The sequence below is a fragment of the Nannospalax galili genome, unplaced genomic scaffold, assembly GCF_000622305.1.
Source record: "Nannospalax galili isolate Female #2095 unplaced genomic scaffold, S.galili_v1.0 scaffold1421, whole genome shotgun sequence".
Taxonomy (NCBI): Eukaryota; Metazoa; Chordata; class Mammalia; order Rodentia; family Spalacidae; genus Nannospalax; species Nannospalax galili.
The window spans coordinates 494,234-509,629 of NW_008345746.1; the positions used below are offsets into that span (position 1 = coordinate 494,234).

The window sequence follows — 15,396 nt, forward strand, 5'->3', positions numbered from 1 at the left end:
GTTTGCCTGTGCCTCCATACTTGTCTGTGCACAGTGCTGAGGCCAGGTCCATCCTCCACTGTAACCCAGGGTCCATAACAAGGAGGTGGGCTCTGGGTCAGAGTAAGAGACAGAGAAGCCAGGTGACCCCTTGATGAAGAGTTGTGGCACCACAGCAGACCACACCTTTCTCTTCCTGGTATCCCTGCCTGGCCATTGGCTCTGGGATTTGGGTTCTGGGAGGCCCCAAACTAGCAGGACTGACAGCTGGAGGTGTCCGTACATAGTGCCTATGTGAGCCAGGGCTTGTAGACGACTGTCACCTCATGGGGCTGTGGCTGCTGAGTGGCACCCTGGGATCTATGACCTCGCTCATACAAAACAGCTCTCTACCCCCCTCCACCTAGGTTATGCACCATCAGTGGATTTGTCTGGCTGTGATGCCTATGCTGTCCAGAGACACCATGAGAGGACCAGTCTGTCATCCCCAGGGGCCGAGTGCCTCATCTCCTCCCCTGGGCTGACACAGCTAGACACACTGCGTGGCCCCCTGAGCCCACGTCTCAGTGACTTGCTTACGTGACTCAAAATCAGATTCTTCCTGAATTAGCATGAAACAGAATCCAGAGGGCTGGGAGTGAGGGTGGGGTGATTCTCTGCAAGTCACAGAGCGACCATGATTGGTTGGGGGTGTGCCTTGTACTCCCCGTGATCCCCTTATTTCCCATACCTCCCACCATCTGCCATTCTGCCATTCTGTGCCCCTCCATTTAAATGCGAACAGGAGGGCATCTCATGGTTGCTCCTTGTGTCTGGTAGCCCTGGGCAGTGTGCAGTCATTAAAAAATCCACAGAGGTCGCTTCCACCACAGACATTTATTCTCAAAATCCTGGAGGCCAAAAGTGCCCAGCAGGTTCCTAGAGCCTGGAAGTGTCCAGAAGCTGGGATTCCTGGCTCTTGCTGGCTATGCTCCCAAGAGTATGCTGTGGCCTCTCTCCCCAGGAAGACATTAATCCCATGATGAAGCCCATCTCAGGACCCCATCTAACCCTAACCACTTCCTACATCATCCCACAGGGAGTGAGGACTTCAGCACATAAAGTGGGGAAGGGGGTCCTAACAGGCCTGGATGCTGCTACAGGGTTGCTGGAAACGCCTCAGGGAACTACACAGTGTTTTGGTTTCAAATTCAGTGAACTTCACTGCTTCTACCACGTTCCTTGATCCCCTGGGAGAGCCTCTGTTTGTAGCTCCTCCCCCACAGAAACAGTCATCAGGTACCCTGATGTGCCAGCCCCACGCTGGATGTTAATCAGCCACACACATAAAAGTAGGGCTGCAGGGCTTAATTGGTAAAGTGCTCACCTTCTAAGCATGAGGCTTGAAGCCCTACCTCTGTGTGTGTGTGTGTGTGTGTGTGTGTGTGTGTGTGTATAGGTGTGTGCCTAATACCTGGAACCCACATTAAAAAAAAAATGGTGTGATGCAGGGTGTTTGTAATCCCAGCCCCTAAGAGGCAGAAATGGGGCTCCACTGACCAACCAGCCTAATTAGTGAGCTCCAGGCCAAGGCCCACCCTGTCACAAATGTGGACAACATACCTGAGGATGGATGACATCAAGGTTGTTCTCTGGCCACCACACACATGCACATATACACACACACATGCACATATACACACCACACACATGCACATATACACACCACACACATGCACATATACACAACACACACATGCACATATGCACCATACAATGCACATATACACCACACACATGCATATATACACACCACACACGCACATATACACCACACACACGCACACATACACACCACACACGCACACATACACACCACACACACACACATACACCACACAATGCACATACACACCACACACACGCACATATACACCACACACGCACATATAAACCACCGCACACACGCACATATACACCACACACATGCATATATACACACCACAGACGCACATATACACCACACAAACACACATACATACCACACACACGCACATATACACCACACACATGCACATATACACCACACACATGCACATATACACACCACACACACGCACATATGCACCACACACACGCACATATACACCACACACGCACATATACACCACACATATGCACATATACACCACCACACATGCACATACACACCACACACACACACACACACACACACACACACACAGAGGTAGGGCTTCAAGCCTTCATGTGGACAGAAGCTTCTTAAGCTTCTGTGGTTTTTTTGGTCTTTTCGAGACAGGGTCCCCCTGTAGCCCCAGCTGTCCTGGAACTCACTATGTAGACCAGGCCTTGAACTCACAGAGATCTGCCTGCCTCTGCCTCCCGAGTGCTGGGATTAAAGGCGTGCACCACCACGCCCAGCAAGCTTCTTTTTAAAGTGTTAAATATTCTTTATTTGATATTAATACATAAACCACACCAAAATGCCTTTAGGTAGTAAAAGACAGCATCTTTTGATATAGGGAATTCTAATTAAATTGGAGAGATGGCTCCGGGGTTAAGGAGCACTGCAAGGACCTGGGTTCAGTTCCCAGTACCCACATGGCAGCTAACAACCGTTTGTAATTCCAGTTCCAGGGATCCGACGCTGCCTTCTGACCTCTGTGGGCACTGCACGACATGAGTACACTTACACAGATGCAGGCAATACACTCATACACATAAAAGTAATAAAATATTTAAACTGGCAGGGTCAAGAACAGCATACTATGGACAGTTGCTTCCTTATTAAGCACTGCCTACAACAGGCAAGTGAGCACAAATTCAAATACAGGTGAGGCTTTTGCTTGGTTCAGAAATAGTGAAGCGTATGTCCTCCAGGATTAACACATAGGCACATAACCAGTTATATAAATAGAAGTATAAAACCAATCTTCAATAGGTTTTGAGGAAGCAGTCGCCATTTTTTGTGAAAAGTTGTACATTGTTAAATCCAGTTATCTCTTTAGAAAGGAAAAGCAGTAGCAGGGCGTGGTGGTGCACGCCTTTAATCCCAGCACTCGGGAGGCAGAGGCAGGCGGATCTCTGTGAATTCAAGGCCAGCCTGGTCTACGTAGTGAGTTCCAGGCCAGCTGGGGCTAAAGGGAAAGCTGTCTCAAAAAGACCGAAAAAACAAACAAACAAAAAAAAAAGACCAAAAAAAAGAAAAAAAGATACTCAATTTACAAGCCAATTTTACTCAAGCCAGGGCTGTCCAACAACAATATCCTGTTAGCCTTCATGCCCTGAATTCCGGTGTGTGAATTAAATCATGGAGCACATTAAAAGCCACGAGACGTTAGTTTTGTAATAAATAAGGCAGTGGCTATTACTCATTAGTAGCCTTTTAAGATGAGCCATTAGCTGTACCCTTTCTCCCTTCTTAATCCTGGCGAGGATCGTTTTTGTTCTGGGATGTACTTTTGGGACTCTCCAAATCCTCCATCAGTGGGTCCTCCCCGCAGGTGATGCCTTTGTTCTTGTTGGCATGTGTCAGAGAATACAGCAAGCCTGACCTGTCCTCCGTCCAAACCGACTGTGGAGGTTTGGTCCAGCCTTGTGCGTACCTCCCTGCCACGGTGTGGCACCGGGCACGCTTCTGAACAAAAGTCTTCATACCCTTCTCAACATCACCTATTTTTAATACGGTCCCCGCTCGCCGGCACCACCACTGCTACTCTCCGCGGCTGGATGTCCCCCTCTCCCGTCTTAAGCTTCTAAGGGGACAGATACACAGTCACCAGCGAGGGAGCAGCTCTCAGAAGTAGACCTTACTGTGGCCACATAACTGTTGGCTGCAGGGCTAGCCCACATGGACCAGGCAGCCTGATTCTGGACTTCTCGCCTCCGGAACCAGCGTGTACAGAACAGAGTGCTGTGGTTTTTAAGGAGCTCACTTATGGTGACCCCAGAACACCAACGCCACCTTCAGAAAGTGCAGGTGTCATGAGGGAATAGCACAAGTTGAAGACCCAGGGTTACTGACGGGGAGCGTACTGTGCCCCACGAAGCTGCACCCAGCCCCATGCACTCAGCCAGCTCTGGGACGGCATCTGACATAATCCAGCTTCATCCTAGGGCCAGGCTGTTTTCTTAGGAATTCTTAAGTATGCTGGCAAAGTCCTGGGAAGTGGAAATGCCAAAAGAAAGGCCCACCCCATGCCACACGTGGTGGGATGGAGCTAGAGCCCCCTGGCAGGCCAGCTACCTCACAGAAACAATGAGAACCACTCTGCTAGCAGAGCCAGAATATGGGGCTATAGGGAGAGGATTGCATCTTCCCAACCTTGACCTACAGGACAGCCCAAGAAAGAGGCCCGTCTGCAGCTAACGAGGCTCTCCATCCTTTAAGCTTCAGGCCTGCAAGGGACTGGGGCAAGGCCTGTAGTAGGAGAGGAGATAGGAAAAGTCAAGAAAGTAGCCTGACCAGGCTGAGCTGGGGTGAGTGGAGGTGCTGCCAGCCAGGCTGGGAACCTACATGGGACTGTCCTCTCCATAGCTCTGTGCTGGGCAGGACAGCCACCACCCAGCAGGTCTAGGCAAACCCCAGCTTGACAAGGCCCAGAGGGTTGTCCCTGAGTCTTGAACCCCAGGAAGAGCTGGACACTCAGCAACAGGAGCCAACTAGGGGCAGAGCCAGCCTGGGAGGCTGTGGAGTGAGGGTCTAAGGCCAGGAGCTGCTCTAGATGTAAGCAGGGCCACACCCTGGGGCCCAAGCCCATGAGGGTTCCCATCCCACTCCACCTCTCTACCCACATCACCTTTCCAACCCCAAGAAGCTCTTCAGCAGGTACTGAGTGGGTACCCCAGAAGGATGGGGCTCTCTTATCCCTCAAGGCCTCTGCAGATTAGAAAGCCTCACCTTGGCCCACTGCCAGCCTGATTAATTTGCTAAGTAACTCCCCAGCCTCATGAGATGCTGCTTTGGACCAAGCTTCTTTCAGACCCAGAGTGACTGACAGGTACCCTGCCAGAAGTTCAGCATGGGGAGGGGAGCCTGATCCTGTGTCCCCTTTTGGAAGGGACCCTCCTGAGCCTGGCAGTAGCTGTAATGCCCTTGAAGGGAATGTGGCATGGGGCCAGGCAGTGCCTCACCCCACTACCCACTAGTGCCAAAGGTGTCTCGGGCCCTAGCCCAGCAACTGTGGAGTACCTAGCCTCTTCTCCACACCCTGACACCCAGCCCCTCACATCCACCTGCATCCTCTAGGCAGGAGATCCGACTTCTGGAGAGTCAAGGACCACCCAGAGAGCCCTAAGGTCTGCCTGGGATCTGAAACTGATCTTGTGTGAGCCTGAAGGTGGTTCAGTGAAGGACTTTGAGAGGGAAAGGTTATCTTGAAACATGGCCCTGAAATGCAATCACAAATGTTCTTAAAAGAGAATCAAAGAGCTAACAGTGAAACAGCATCAGGGCAAACCTGCCAGTCTCCTAAGTTCCATCGGCAACAACAGCAAAAAGTTACAAAGCTAAATCCTGTATTCTTCGCATTTTACTTGGAAATTTTTTTTTTTAGAGCTTCAAAACAAAAATCAGAGAGTCAGATAATGGCGAGCCTGAGGCCTTTGGACGTGGGCTGAGTCTCTGTGGTACCTGGGGTCTCCCATATGCGACCTGTTGGGAGACAGGGACCAAGCCTCACTGTGGCACCCAGGATCGCCTGCACTCAGCCTGTTAGGTGACATGGACTGAGTCTCACTGTGGTATCTAGGGCCTCTTCCTGTTTGGAACCTGTTGGGAACATGGACTGAGCCTCTCCATGACACCAGCTCAGCCTGTTGGAGGACACAGTCTTCATCATCCATCATGATGTGACCCAGTTCCCCGGCAAAGTTCTCATGTAGCTCCTGTTGGCTCTGCCGTCCAGTCCTGTGAGCCCTGGATGACACGGAAGCAAATTCCCCTCCAGAGCTCCCTGTAAGAGCCCAGCTTGCTGACACTTAGACGTCAGACTCATGAGACCCCAAATTCTCCATGCCCAGCTTTGATCCATAGAACCAAGATACCAGAGTGTGCTGCTTCAGATTCAGGCTGGAGGTGGTGTGCTGTGAGCACACTGGTTAAGCAGCCACCTCCAGCCCTGCAGGACGTTTGCTGGCTGCAGGTGTCTGGTGGCCTCTTCATGGGAATCAGCTTTCCTCTGGCTTCATGTCCCTCATAAGCTGGACTCTATCTGAGGCCTGATGAACCAAACTTGCCTGATGGAAGCACAATTGTGACTTGTGTGTTTCCTCAGGGCCTGGATGTTCCTGTTAGAATTGGCCAGATGAACCCACAGGACACTTACACCTCAAGGTGACACCTATAAGAACACCCAGGTCGTTCCTTCTTTGTGTGCACCTGAGAACATCTGTCCCCAACCTGACACTCCCCTAGTGTCCGGGCTGCACACCTCAGCCTCAGTCTGGAAGTGGTGCTTGAACGTCATCAGGGAGGTCTAGTTGTGTACCCTGAAATAAAATTCCTTTGGAAGACACCCTCCACTCTTCAATTACCAGCTCTCAAAGTAATGTTTAATGGTGATCTTGCACAGCAGAGATGTTTTCTGCTCTCCATGTGCGACACTGCAGATTCCTGGAGGCCTGAGTCTATGACTGTACAGGGTAGAAGGCAATTTTTAGATGAGATTAAGAACCTTGTGATGGGGAAGGAGTCTAAATTTAATTAAGAACTATTATATGAAATGCACAAAAACTCAAAGTATTTTTAAAAGAACCTTGTGGGGCTGGAGAGATGCTCAGTAGTTGGGGCACTACCCGTTCTTGCAGAAGACCTGGGTTTGAATCCCAGAACCTACATGGCTCACAACTGTCCATAGCTCCAGTTCCTGGGGATCGACGCCCTCTTCTGTCCTCTGTGAGCATTGTGCGACATGGGTGCACGTGCATACATGCACACAATGCACACATATACATAAAATAAAATAAAGAAAAAAATCTTTTTTTTTTTTGGTCTTTTTGAGACAGGGTCTCCCTGTAGCCCCAGCTGACCTGGAACTGGCTGTGTAGACCAGGCTGGCCGCGAACTCACAGAGATCTGCCTGCCTCTGCCTCCCAAGTGCTGGGATTAAAGGCGTGTGCCACCACACCCGGCAAGAAAAAAATCTTTTTAAAGAACCTTGTGATGAGGTAGTACCGAGGATTCTCTGGGTGGTCCAGTGCCATCTGGGGGTCTCATAAGGGGCTGAAAGGCCCCAGCAGTCAGGGGGAAATGTACTGAGGGAGGTGAAGGGAAGGTGGGACCCCACGCTGAGGAACACACAGGGCTTCAGAAGCTGGAACAAGCACGTTCTCCCCTGGAGCGCCAGCAAGGGCCAGCCCTGCCAACAAATGCTGAGGCTACAGGACTCCTGACCCCAGAGCCATGAGGTTCGCCTGAGTTGTTTCCAGCCACCAAGTTCATGGTAATAGCTTACAGCAGCCAGAGGGGGCCACATAACTTGTGTGAGTCCTTGTCCCCTCTGATGCGCAGCTGTTCTGACCTTGGCCAGTGTGACCCCTTCGACTGACCTCTGGACCCCTCCATATGACGCCGCTCCCTCTGTACCTTCCTCGCTCTGCGGCAGTCCGTGGCAACACCCCTGCCTGAGGGTCAGTCCTCCAGGGACTGTCCTCCGGGTACAAACGGTGTTTGTTCCACAGTCCCAGCTCACAGCATCTTTACTTTGGATCACAGTACCCCACACACCCCCAATGTTTGCTAATTATATTGTTCTCTTTACTCACCAAGGTTTAAAATTGTTGCAATCTGTTCTGTAACCAGACTTTGCATAATTATCTAACGCTTGCTGTAAATCCACTTACGTGAGCTCCTGCTGACCACAGTGTTCACTGAGCCTCCTTCACTCTGGAGAATCTCACTTTGGTATTTCTTGAAACTTACTGCAAATAATGATTGAGGTTATGTTATTTTTCCCTCCAGAAAGGCATTTGTACTCTGTGTGTGTGTGTGTGTGTGTGTGTGTGTGTGTGTGTGTCTGCTGCCCAGGCCCTTGACCAAACAGCTTTGCATCTGGGACTTGGGTAATGTTTTAGCAGGGTATAAAAGCCCTCTGCCTCTCCTTGGGTAATGTTTTAGCAGTGTGTAAGAGTCCCCTCTGCCTCTCCTTTCCCTCTACTTGATCTGCCTGGGACTGTCTTTCCCCATCTTGTGTCCACAAAGAGCTCTTTCTCTGTTAGTCAAGCTCAGTAATTGAGGAGGGCGGGTGTCTAGGGTACTATGTCCTACGGCTTATTTTTGTGGCATTCAGCACCGGCTTCCCTTGCCTGGTTGTGTTTCTAAACGCTTTCTAAGTATATTTTAAATACTTGCAGCCTGGTGCTGGAGCGATGGCTTCCCAGTTAAGGACACCGGTTGCTCTTGCAGCGGCCAGGGTTTGGTTCCCAGCACCTACATGGCAGCTCTGTAACTCCAGTTCTATGGAAAGCCCATACTCTCTATTGGCCTTCATGGGCACCAGGCATGCACATGGCACACATACATACATGTAGGCAAAACACTCATACACATGAAATAAAAAAATTTTTTTTGGTCTTTTTGAGACAGGTCTCCCTGTAGCCCCAGCTGTCCTGGAACTCACTATGTAGACCAGGCTTGCCTTGAACTCACAGAGATCCTCCTGCCTCTGCCTCCTGAGTGCTGGGATTAAAGGCTTGTGCCACCACGCCAGGCTGAAATAAAAATAATTTTAAAGGAATTTTTAAATACTTGAGGCCAAGTATTTAAAAAGTTGAGGCCTGAGGTCCAAAGACCCTTTGGAACAGCATTTCTCTACTCTGGTATCCAGATCAGTGTATGCCTCTGCTGTGATCAGAGCCATCTGCCTGGTCAGTAACTCAATTCCTAGCCACTCTTTGGGTTGGATTGGTTTGGATTTATAGCAATAGCAGGATAATGCCTGGGCTCTCAGGGAGCTGGGATTGTAAAATCTCTCTCTACCTCGGTCAGCGGAGATAAGCACACTTATCTGGTCTCTGAGAGCCCCTTTTATTGAGCCTTGTGTTCATTAAGCTGGGCTGGTGCTTCTAGCCCTGGCAGCCAATTTCCTTCTGCCCTGGGGTTGGGTTTAGCTGACAGCCAGGCTGTCTTTGAAGTCCATTTTCTCTTGCTCAGTGCACTATGCAAAGTCACACCGCTGTGCGGCCATCAGCATTGTCCATTCACAGAACTGACACTGTCCCATCAAAACCGGCTCCCCCTCCCTCCGCCCCAGCTCCACATACCCACTGTCTACTGCCTGTCTTTATGGATCTGAGGACTCTGAAGACCTCACAAGTAGAATCCCACACATCCTGCCCCTCTCTGGATGGCTCATTTCTCAGCATCAATCACCTTCAGCCTGTGGTGACAGATGACAGACTTCCTCCTTGCTGGGGCTGGAGAGGTGGTGTGGCATGTGGACTGACCCATGACTTTTTCTTCACCATGCATGGGCACTGGGGGTCTCCCACCTCTTAGCTGTTGTGCACCTGACCCATTTCTGTTTCTTTACCCCAACCTGTGTGTGACCACACTGCTTTTTCCAGAGCCCTAGAGCCTGGGAAGGACCCTGTGCTCCAGGGTCTGGGTCTGCCCTGTGTTGTGTGACGACACTATTCCTAGGGAGACACTAACAAATGTCTACTCACCCGTTGACTGTCTACTCACCCCAGTAGACTCTCTTAACAGTCCTTAAAGCTAATATATGCTGGGGGAAGGGGGAAGGGGGAGGGCATGTTGAACCTAGTCAATTTCAGAGACTTCCTGAGCTTAACAGCTCCCTGTAGGATGGTTCACTTCCTTTCAAAACATCCTGTGGTTTACCCAGCTTTCCTCCTAGATGGAAGACTTTTGTCTTTTGAGATCTTGTGAAATGTCCCTGCCTGGGGTTCAGGCCACCCTGCTGGGGATGGTGTTTCCATGGGGACAGTCTGAGTGGCAAGACCTTGTTCTGAGGATCAGCCCAGGTGTCTCTATAGCCAGACTACAGAGCAAGTCATAGCAGCCTCTGGTTGTCACCCCATCCCCAGGCAACTCCAGCTGGCTTGGAGCATCCTGTCCGGTTCCCCGCCCCCCCCCCCAGCTGCCTGCAATGTCATCTGCAGCCTGGTGTTCATAAAAAGAAATCATAGCTGGGCGCGGTGGCCCACACCTGTAGTCCCAGCACTTGGAGGCAGAGGCAGGCAGGTCTCTGTGAGTTCAAGGCCAGCCTGGTCTACATAGTGAGTTCCAGGACAGCTGGGGCTACAGGGAGACCCTGCTTCACACAGACAAAAAAAAAAAAAAAGCATTTATTCCTGTGCTTCATTGACATCTAGCCTCCTGAAGCACAGGGCTCCAGACTGTCCAAGTACCTGCGGCCCAGTACTCATCTCTTTCTTGCCTCACTTGAGGCCAGATGCTCTGCCCATAGGAAACTCCCCAGCTCTGTCCAGATGCCAAGGAGCTTGGGGCCACTGCTCGAGGTGCAAGGTGTCATCTGCTCTTCCCACATAGAAAATGGTTGTGTTTAAAATAAATCTGACTTGACCCATGTAGTTCAACAAGTGGAACAACCCTCGTCACCCACCCCTGACATCCCCTCTACTACCAAGAGGTCCCCTGCGTGCATCAGCTCTAAATTGTGCCACGTGAACTGTTGGTCTCTGTTAGGAGGGCAGAAAAAGGAAGGAGTTTAAAGTTTAGAAATGAGTCAAAGCCAAACCTACAACAGGAAAGGAATGTTTTCTCTTTTTCATGGAATCCTGTGAAGGCTGATAAATCCTTCTGCAGAATGAGTGTCTGCCTTGAAATGGGGAGCAGTCTGGTCTTCTATAGGAACTCTGCTGCAGGCAGCTGCAAGAGGTAACTCCGTGCCAGGGTCTGGTGTCCTTGAGGGTCTCTCTCCCAAGATTATTTTCTCAGGCAGGGAAGTTGTTTATAGCACTAGAGGAGACAGGTGGGCTCCACAAACAGTCTCTCTCAGTCCAAGGAATGACCAGTGGATAAGGCTTGAGCAAGGCCAGGCTGCCAATTTAGGGCCAGTTAGTCGCGTTAAGGGATTTATGACTTTCCCTAATAAGGCTTGTGGCTCTTCTGCAATTCACACATTCTATCAGTCTCCCCTCATGTCTGTCATCTGGCTCTAACTGGGGAGTTCATATGGACACGTGAAGACCCATTGCACTCTGAAGACAGAGCAAGACACAACAGTGCACAGCAGAGGGGCCAGACCCACTGGGAATGGCACTCAGACCTCTGCCCTCCCATACTCTACAGTGTGACATCTGTGAGCAGCCCACCGGTGGCTTTACTGCCATCCTTCACGGGGTGCAAACGTGCTCTCTGAACAGGGAGCCCCAGTGGCTCTGACATTCCTTCAGCTCCCTCCCCTTGCTCCAGGACAACTACCCTGAGGTCTTTCCAGCACTTTCTCTGCAGAAGCCCACGTATACAGTTCCCTGGGTCATGCTGTGCTGTGCTGCCTCTTAGTCTGATTTCTATCATCAATGTGAGTTCCCCCAACACCCCCATGGGGGGATTGTGATCTCTTTGCTTCCCAAGAAGAGCAAAGAGGCCTCCACCTCCAGGGGTGGGTACAGATGCTTCCTTTACCTGGGGCTGATATGAGCTGAGATAATGTATATGTGAGGACATGCTCACAGGAGTATTTGCTGACACTGAGGGGTGGTTTTCTGAAAACCTAGGGCCAGGGCAAGTGTTGGGAAAACCAGTGAAGCAGTCTTTTATTGTTTTTTTGGTCTTTTTGAGACAGGGTCTCCCTGTAGCCCCAGCTGTCCTGGAACTCACTGTGTAGACCAGGCTGGCCTTGAACTCACAGAGATCTGCCTGCCTCTGCCTCCCCAGTGCTGGGATTAAAGGCATGCGTCACCGGCAAGGCAGTCGCTTTCTAAGTGCAGCAGTGTCATAGAATCTGGATGCTCTGACGGGGCAGTCTATGGACTGTGCCTTGGTCTCCCTAGGGAGCCCGGTCCACTGGCCCCAACGGGTACTTTCTGTACCCCACACCCTCTTCTAGGACTCAGTCCCAAGAGGCCAGCCTTGGGTTGTTGTCTTGTCTTGTCCAAGGTTCATGGAGGCCCAATGAGGTGAGGGATGGATGGTCCATGCAAGAGTGGAAGGGTTCAAGGGAACGGGAACAGTGAAGCCCTATTTCACGAGGACTCCAGTGTAACTTCAGGGTGGTCCAGGACACTGCGTAGGTAGAGCTGGTACTGCCTGGGTGTACTGAGGCCCACTGTCCTCCCATAAACCTCCTGGTAGTGCCCTGATTATGGGTGGGTCACAGTAGGGGAAGATGGGGTAGGTGTAGTGAACCTGGGGTCCTAGTCTGGGTGGGTCAGGAGGACCCTGGAACTGAACCAGTTTTCAGGAGACATATACACCTGAGAAGCCCCTATACCCAGTTTGATGTCAGAGCGACCGTACCTGCCAGCACAGATACTTGTTGGCCGTTAACCTACCTGTTACTGGGTGAGTCACTGGCAGCCTTGGCTGTAAAATGGACAGGCTGGTTAAAAAAGCCTCACAAAGTGTCTGCTGTGCTGTGTGGGTCAGTCACAGGTTCAAATCCTTGTTCTGTTCCCTATTGTTTCTTGGCCGGAGGGCACTTCCTCCCTCAGAATCTCAGTCTGGGAAACAGGCAAATATTTGTGGGGTTTGGTTTAGTTTGATGTAGGTGTGGTATGGTGTGTGTGTGTGTGTGTGTGTGTGTGTGTGTGCGTGTGTGTGTGTGGTGTGTGTGGTGTATGTTGTGTGTGTTATACGCAAGTATGTACCTGTTCATGTTAGTGTAGGTGCACGTGTGTATGTAGGTATATAGGTGCATGTGTATGTAGGCACAGGTTTGTGGAGGTCAGAGGTCAACCTCAGGTGTCTCAGTCACTTTCTACTTCGGCTTTTTTTTTGAGTCAGGGTCTCTCACTACAATCTGGGGCTCTCCAATTTCGTGACACTGGCTAGCCAGCAAGTTCCAGAGATTTATCTGTTTCTGCTTCCCCAGATCTGGGACCATAAGCACATGCCAATACCATGCCTGCTTTTCCTTTTATTTTTATGTGGGTGCTGGGGATTGGTCATGAGTCCTCATGTCTGTATGGTGAGAGCCTGAACCCGATCAAGCTACCTCTCCAGCTCCTGCTCAGACTGTGAGGTGGCACTGTGCGGGTCTCCAGCACACCTGGTACAGACCAGTGCTGGCTATCCAGAGCTGACACACACAAGATGGGGAGCCAGTGCCCAGTGCATGGCCAACAGTAACTGGCCAACAGTACCTACCCCTCCGAGGCTGAAGCCCCAGCAGCTCTGGGGTGGAAAGTGGAGGGTGAAGACTCCGTGTGGCCATAGGAGGGAGGTTGTACCTACACCATTTCCCACCATCTCAGTTGGGCAGGCCCTAGGTGGGGGCTGGAAGATGGGCCTCCTGCCATCCTGAGCACCAGACCAAGGGCCCAGGACCCATGGAGGGGGGGGTGCGATGTGGGTACGTACCAGGCAGGGATGGCTCTCTCCCCCATCTCCAACTCTTGCTCTGGAGGTGAGCTGTCACCTGCGCTGTCCCTAACCCTTCCCAGGCACAGAGTCCTTCATCACCATTATTACTCCCGGTATGAGGCGGGCAGGACAGCTGGGCACTGGGACTACATCCTCTTTGGAGGGTCCTGGGGGCCAGAGTCTGGGACCGACCTTGGGGTCCGGGGAGCCAAGCCAAGCCCGCGCCCTCCCCTGCCCGCCCCCCCGGGCCGTTCCACTGTGACGCGCGCGGAGGGAGAGATTTGGAGAGCGAGGTGGTTGCGCCCGGCGCCGCCCCCGCCGCCGCCTCCCGCGCCTAGAGATCCCGCAGGATGGCGCGGGCCAAGCTGCCGCGCTCGCCGTCCGAGGGCAAGGCGGGCCCGGGGGGCACCCCAGCCGGCGCCGCGGCCCCTGAGGAACCGCACGGGCTCAGCCCGCTGCTGCCGGCCCGAGGAGGGGGCTCCGTGGGCAGCGACGTGGGCCAGAGGTAGGGGCGCTTGCGGGGCCGGGACCCCGCGGCGGCGCGGGAGGGGCTTCGCATCGCTCGCTTCCCTTCTGCACGGGCTCTGCGTTCCCAAGGCCTGTGACTTGGGAATGGGGCAACCGGCGCCTCGCCACCCCGCGGCTGCAGCCTGTCCGGGGGAGCCCGTGAGACCCCGGCCCTGAGGGACTGAGCCTAGGGGCCCTGCAGGTAAGACCTGGACTGTGAGCCAGGTGTCCTGGGCCCACACCGCTCAGTAAGCCCCACTCCGGTGGGTTCAGCCAGGGGCACGAGGGGGAGATTGGCACTTAAGAGGTGAGCATCTGGGGGCCCACGTGAGTTGGGAGCCCAGGAAGGCTGCACAGCAAAGAGGCTGGGATGCAGGGGGGGGGGTTGGGCATGTCCAGGGCCAGCTTGGTGGGCAGCCAGGGTACAGGGCGTCATCCTGGGCCGCTCTCCACCCTTTTCACCCTCCTGCAAGCATCAGGCAGAAGGTAGCACCCCATTTCATGGATGAGGACACCAAGGACTCAGCGAATCCTGCCAGCACCTGCCTGTGCCAGGAGCCCTGCTGGCTGCTGCGGGGGAATGAGATGAATCAGACCTGGCCCGGTGTGGGCACATCGTGGGCACGAAGCCTGTGCGGGTAGTGGTGCAGGCGGGACTGGACTAGGCCAGGCCAGGTGACTTCCTGGGCACTGGCCCCTAAGGATGAACAAGAGTTGGCAGGGCCCAGGTGGGGTACCAGTGTCCTGTCAAGACTGACAGGTTGGCACAGGCTGGGCCTGGCAGATGGCTGGACCAGAGGACCAGGGCACCTCCCCTACCTCTTTCCCTGCCCCCTCCAGTTGCACACCATTTTCTGCTCCTCACAGGGGTGGGCTGTGCCACCTTGTTCCCATTTGCCAGCAGTGACTGTTGAGGGCCCTCCCACAGCTGATGGAAGCTCAGGTCAGGAGCTGCCCAAGGCCCCTGGGGACCATTTCGGGTCTCCCTCCTCTTCCTGGACGCTGTGGGCCAGTGATCCCGGAAGCTCACCGCTAGCCAATCTGTCCCTGTGGGAGGTGGACTACTGATGTGGCAGTTCTGCCCAGGCTGAGTTTGACCCCAAAGTGCAGCGTAGGAGCTGCGGCCACCCCCTCTGAAAAGCCGGCCCCGGATGCCCACCTCTGCTTGTGGCTGTGCCTGGCTCTATAGATCACAGGCTGTGCTGCTGGCCCTTCTGCGAGGATTCTTTCCCACTGCAGGGTCTTTGCTGGCCTCCCCTGCAAGACAGAAGGAAGGGATCTGTCTGCATAGCTGGATCCAGGCAGCACCTGCACCCGTAGTCTCCAGCTGAGAACTTGCTCTGATGGGTAGTCGGCAGCCAAGGCAGATCCCAGTAGAGGCGAATGGGGTGGACTGGCAC

General features: G+C 52.9%; 1 protein-coding gene across 5 annotated transcripts in view; it reads left to right on the plus strand.

Moving 5' to 3' along the window:
* Positions 1-15,396, plus strand: part of Kcnt1 (potassium sodium-activated channel subfamily T member 1) — an 82,114-nt gene that overhangs the window by 20,738 nt on the left and 45,980 nt on the right. For 3 of the 5 annotated variants that reach the window (XM_017800306.1, XM_017800307.1, XM_017800308.1), the window contains exon 1: positions 13,840-13,994. The exons of the other annotated variants lie outside the window; for them this stretch is intronic. In XM_017800306.1, the coding sequence (XP_017655795.1) occupies positions 13,840-13,994 (155 nt within the window). Of the gene's footprint in view, positions 1-13,839; positions 13,995-15,396 lie in introns of those variants that run through there. 5 annotated transcript variants of the gene reach the window in all.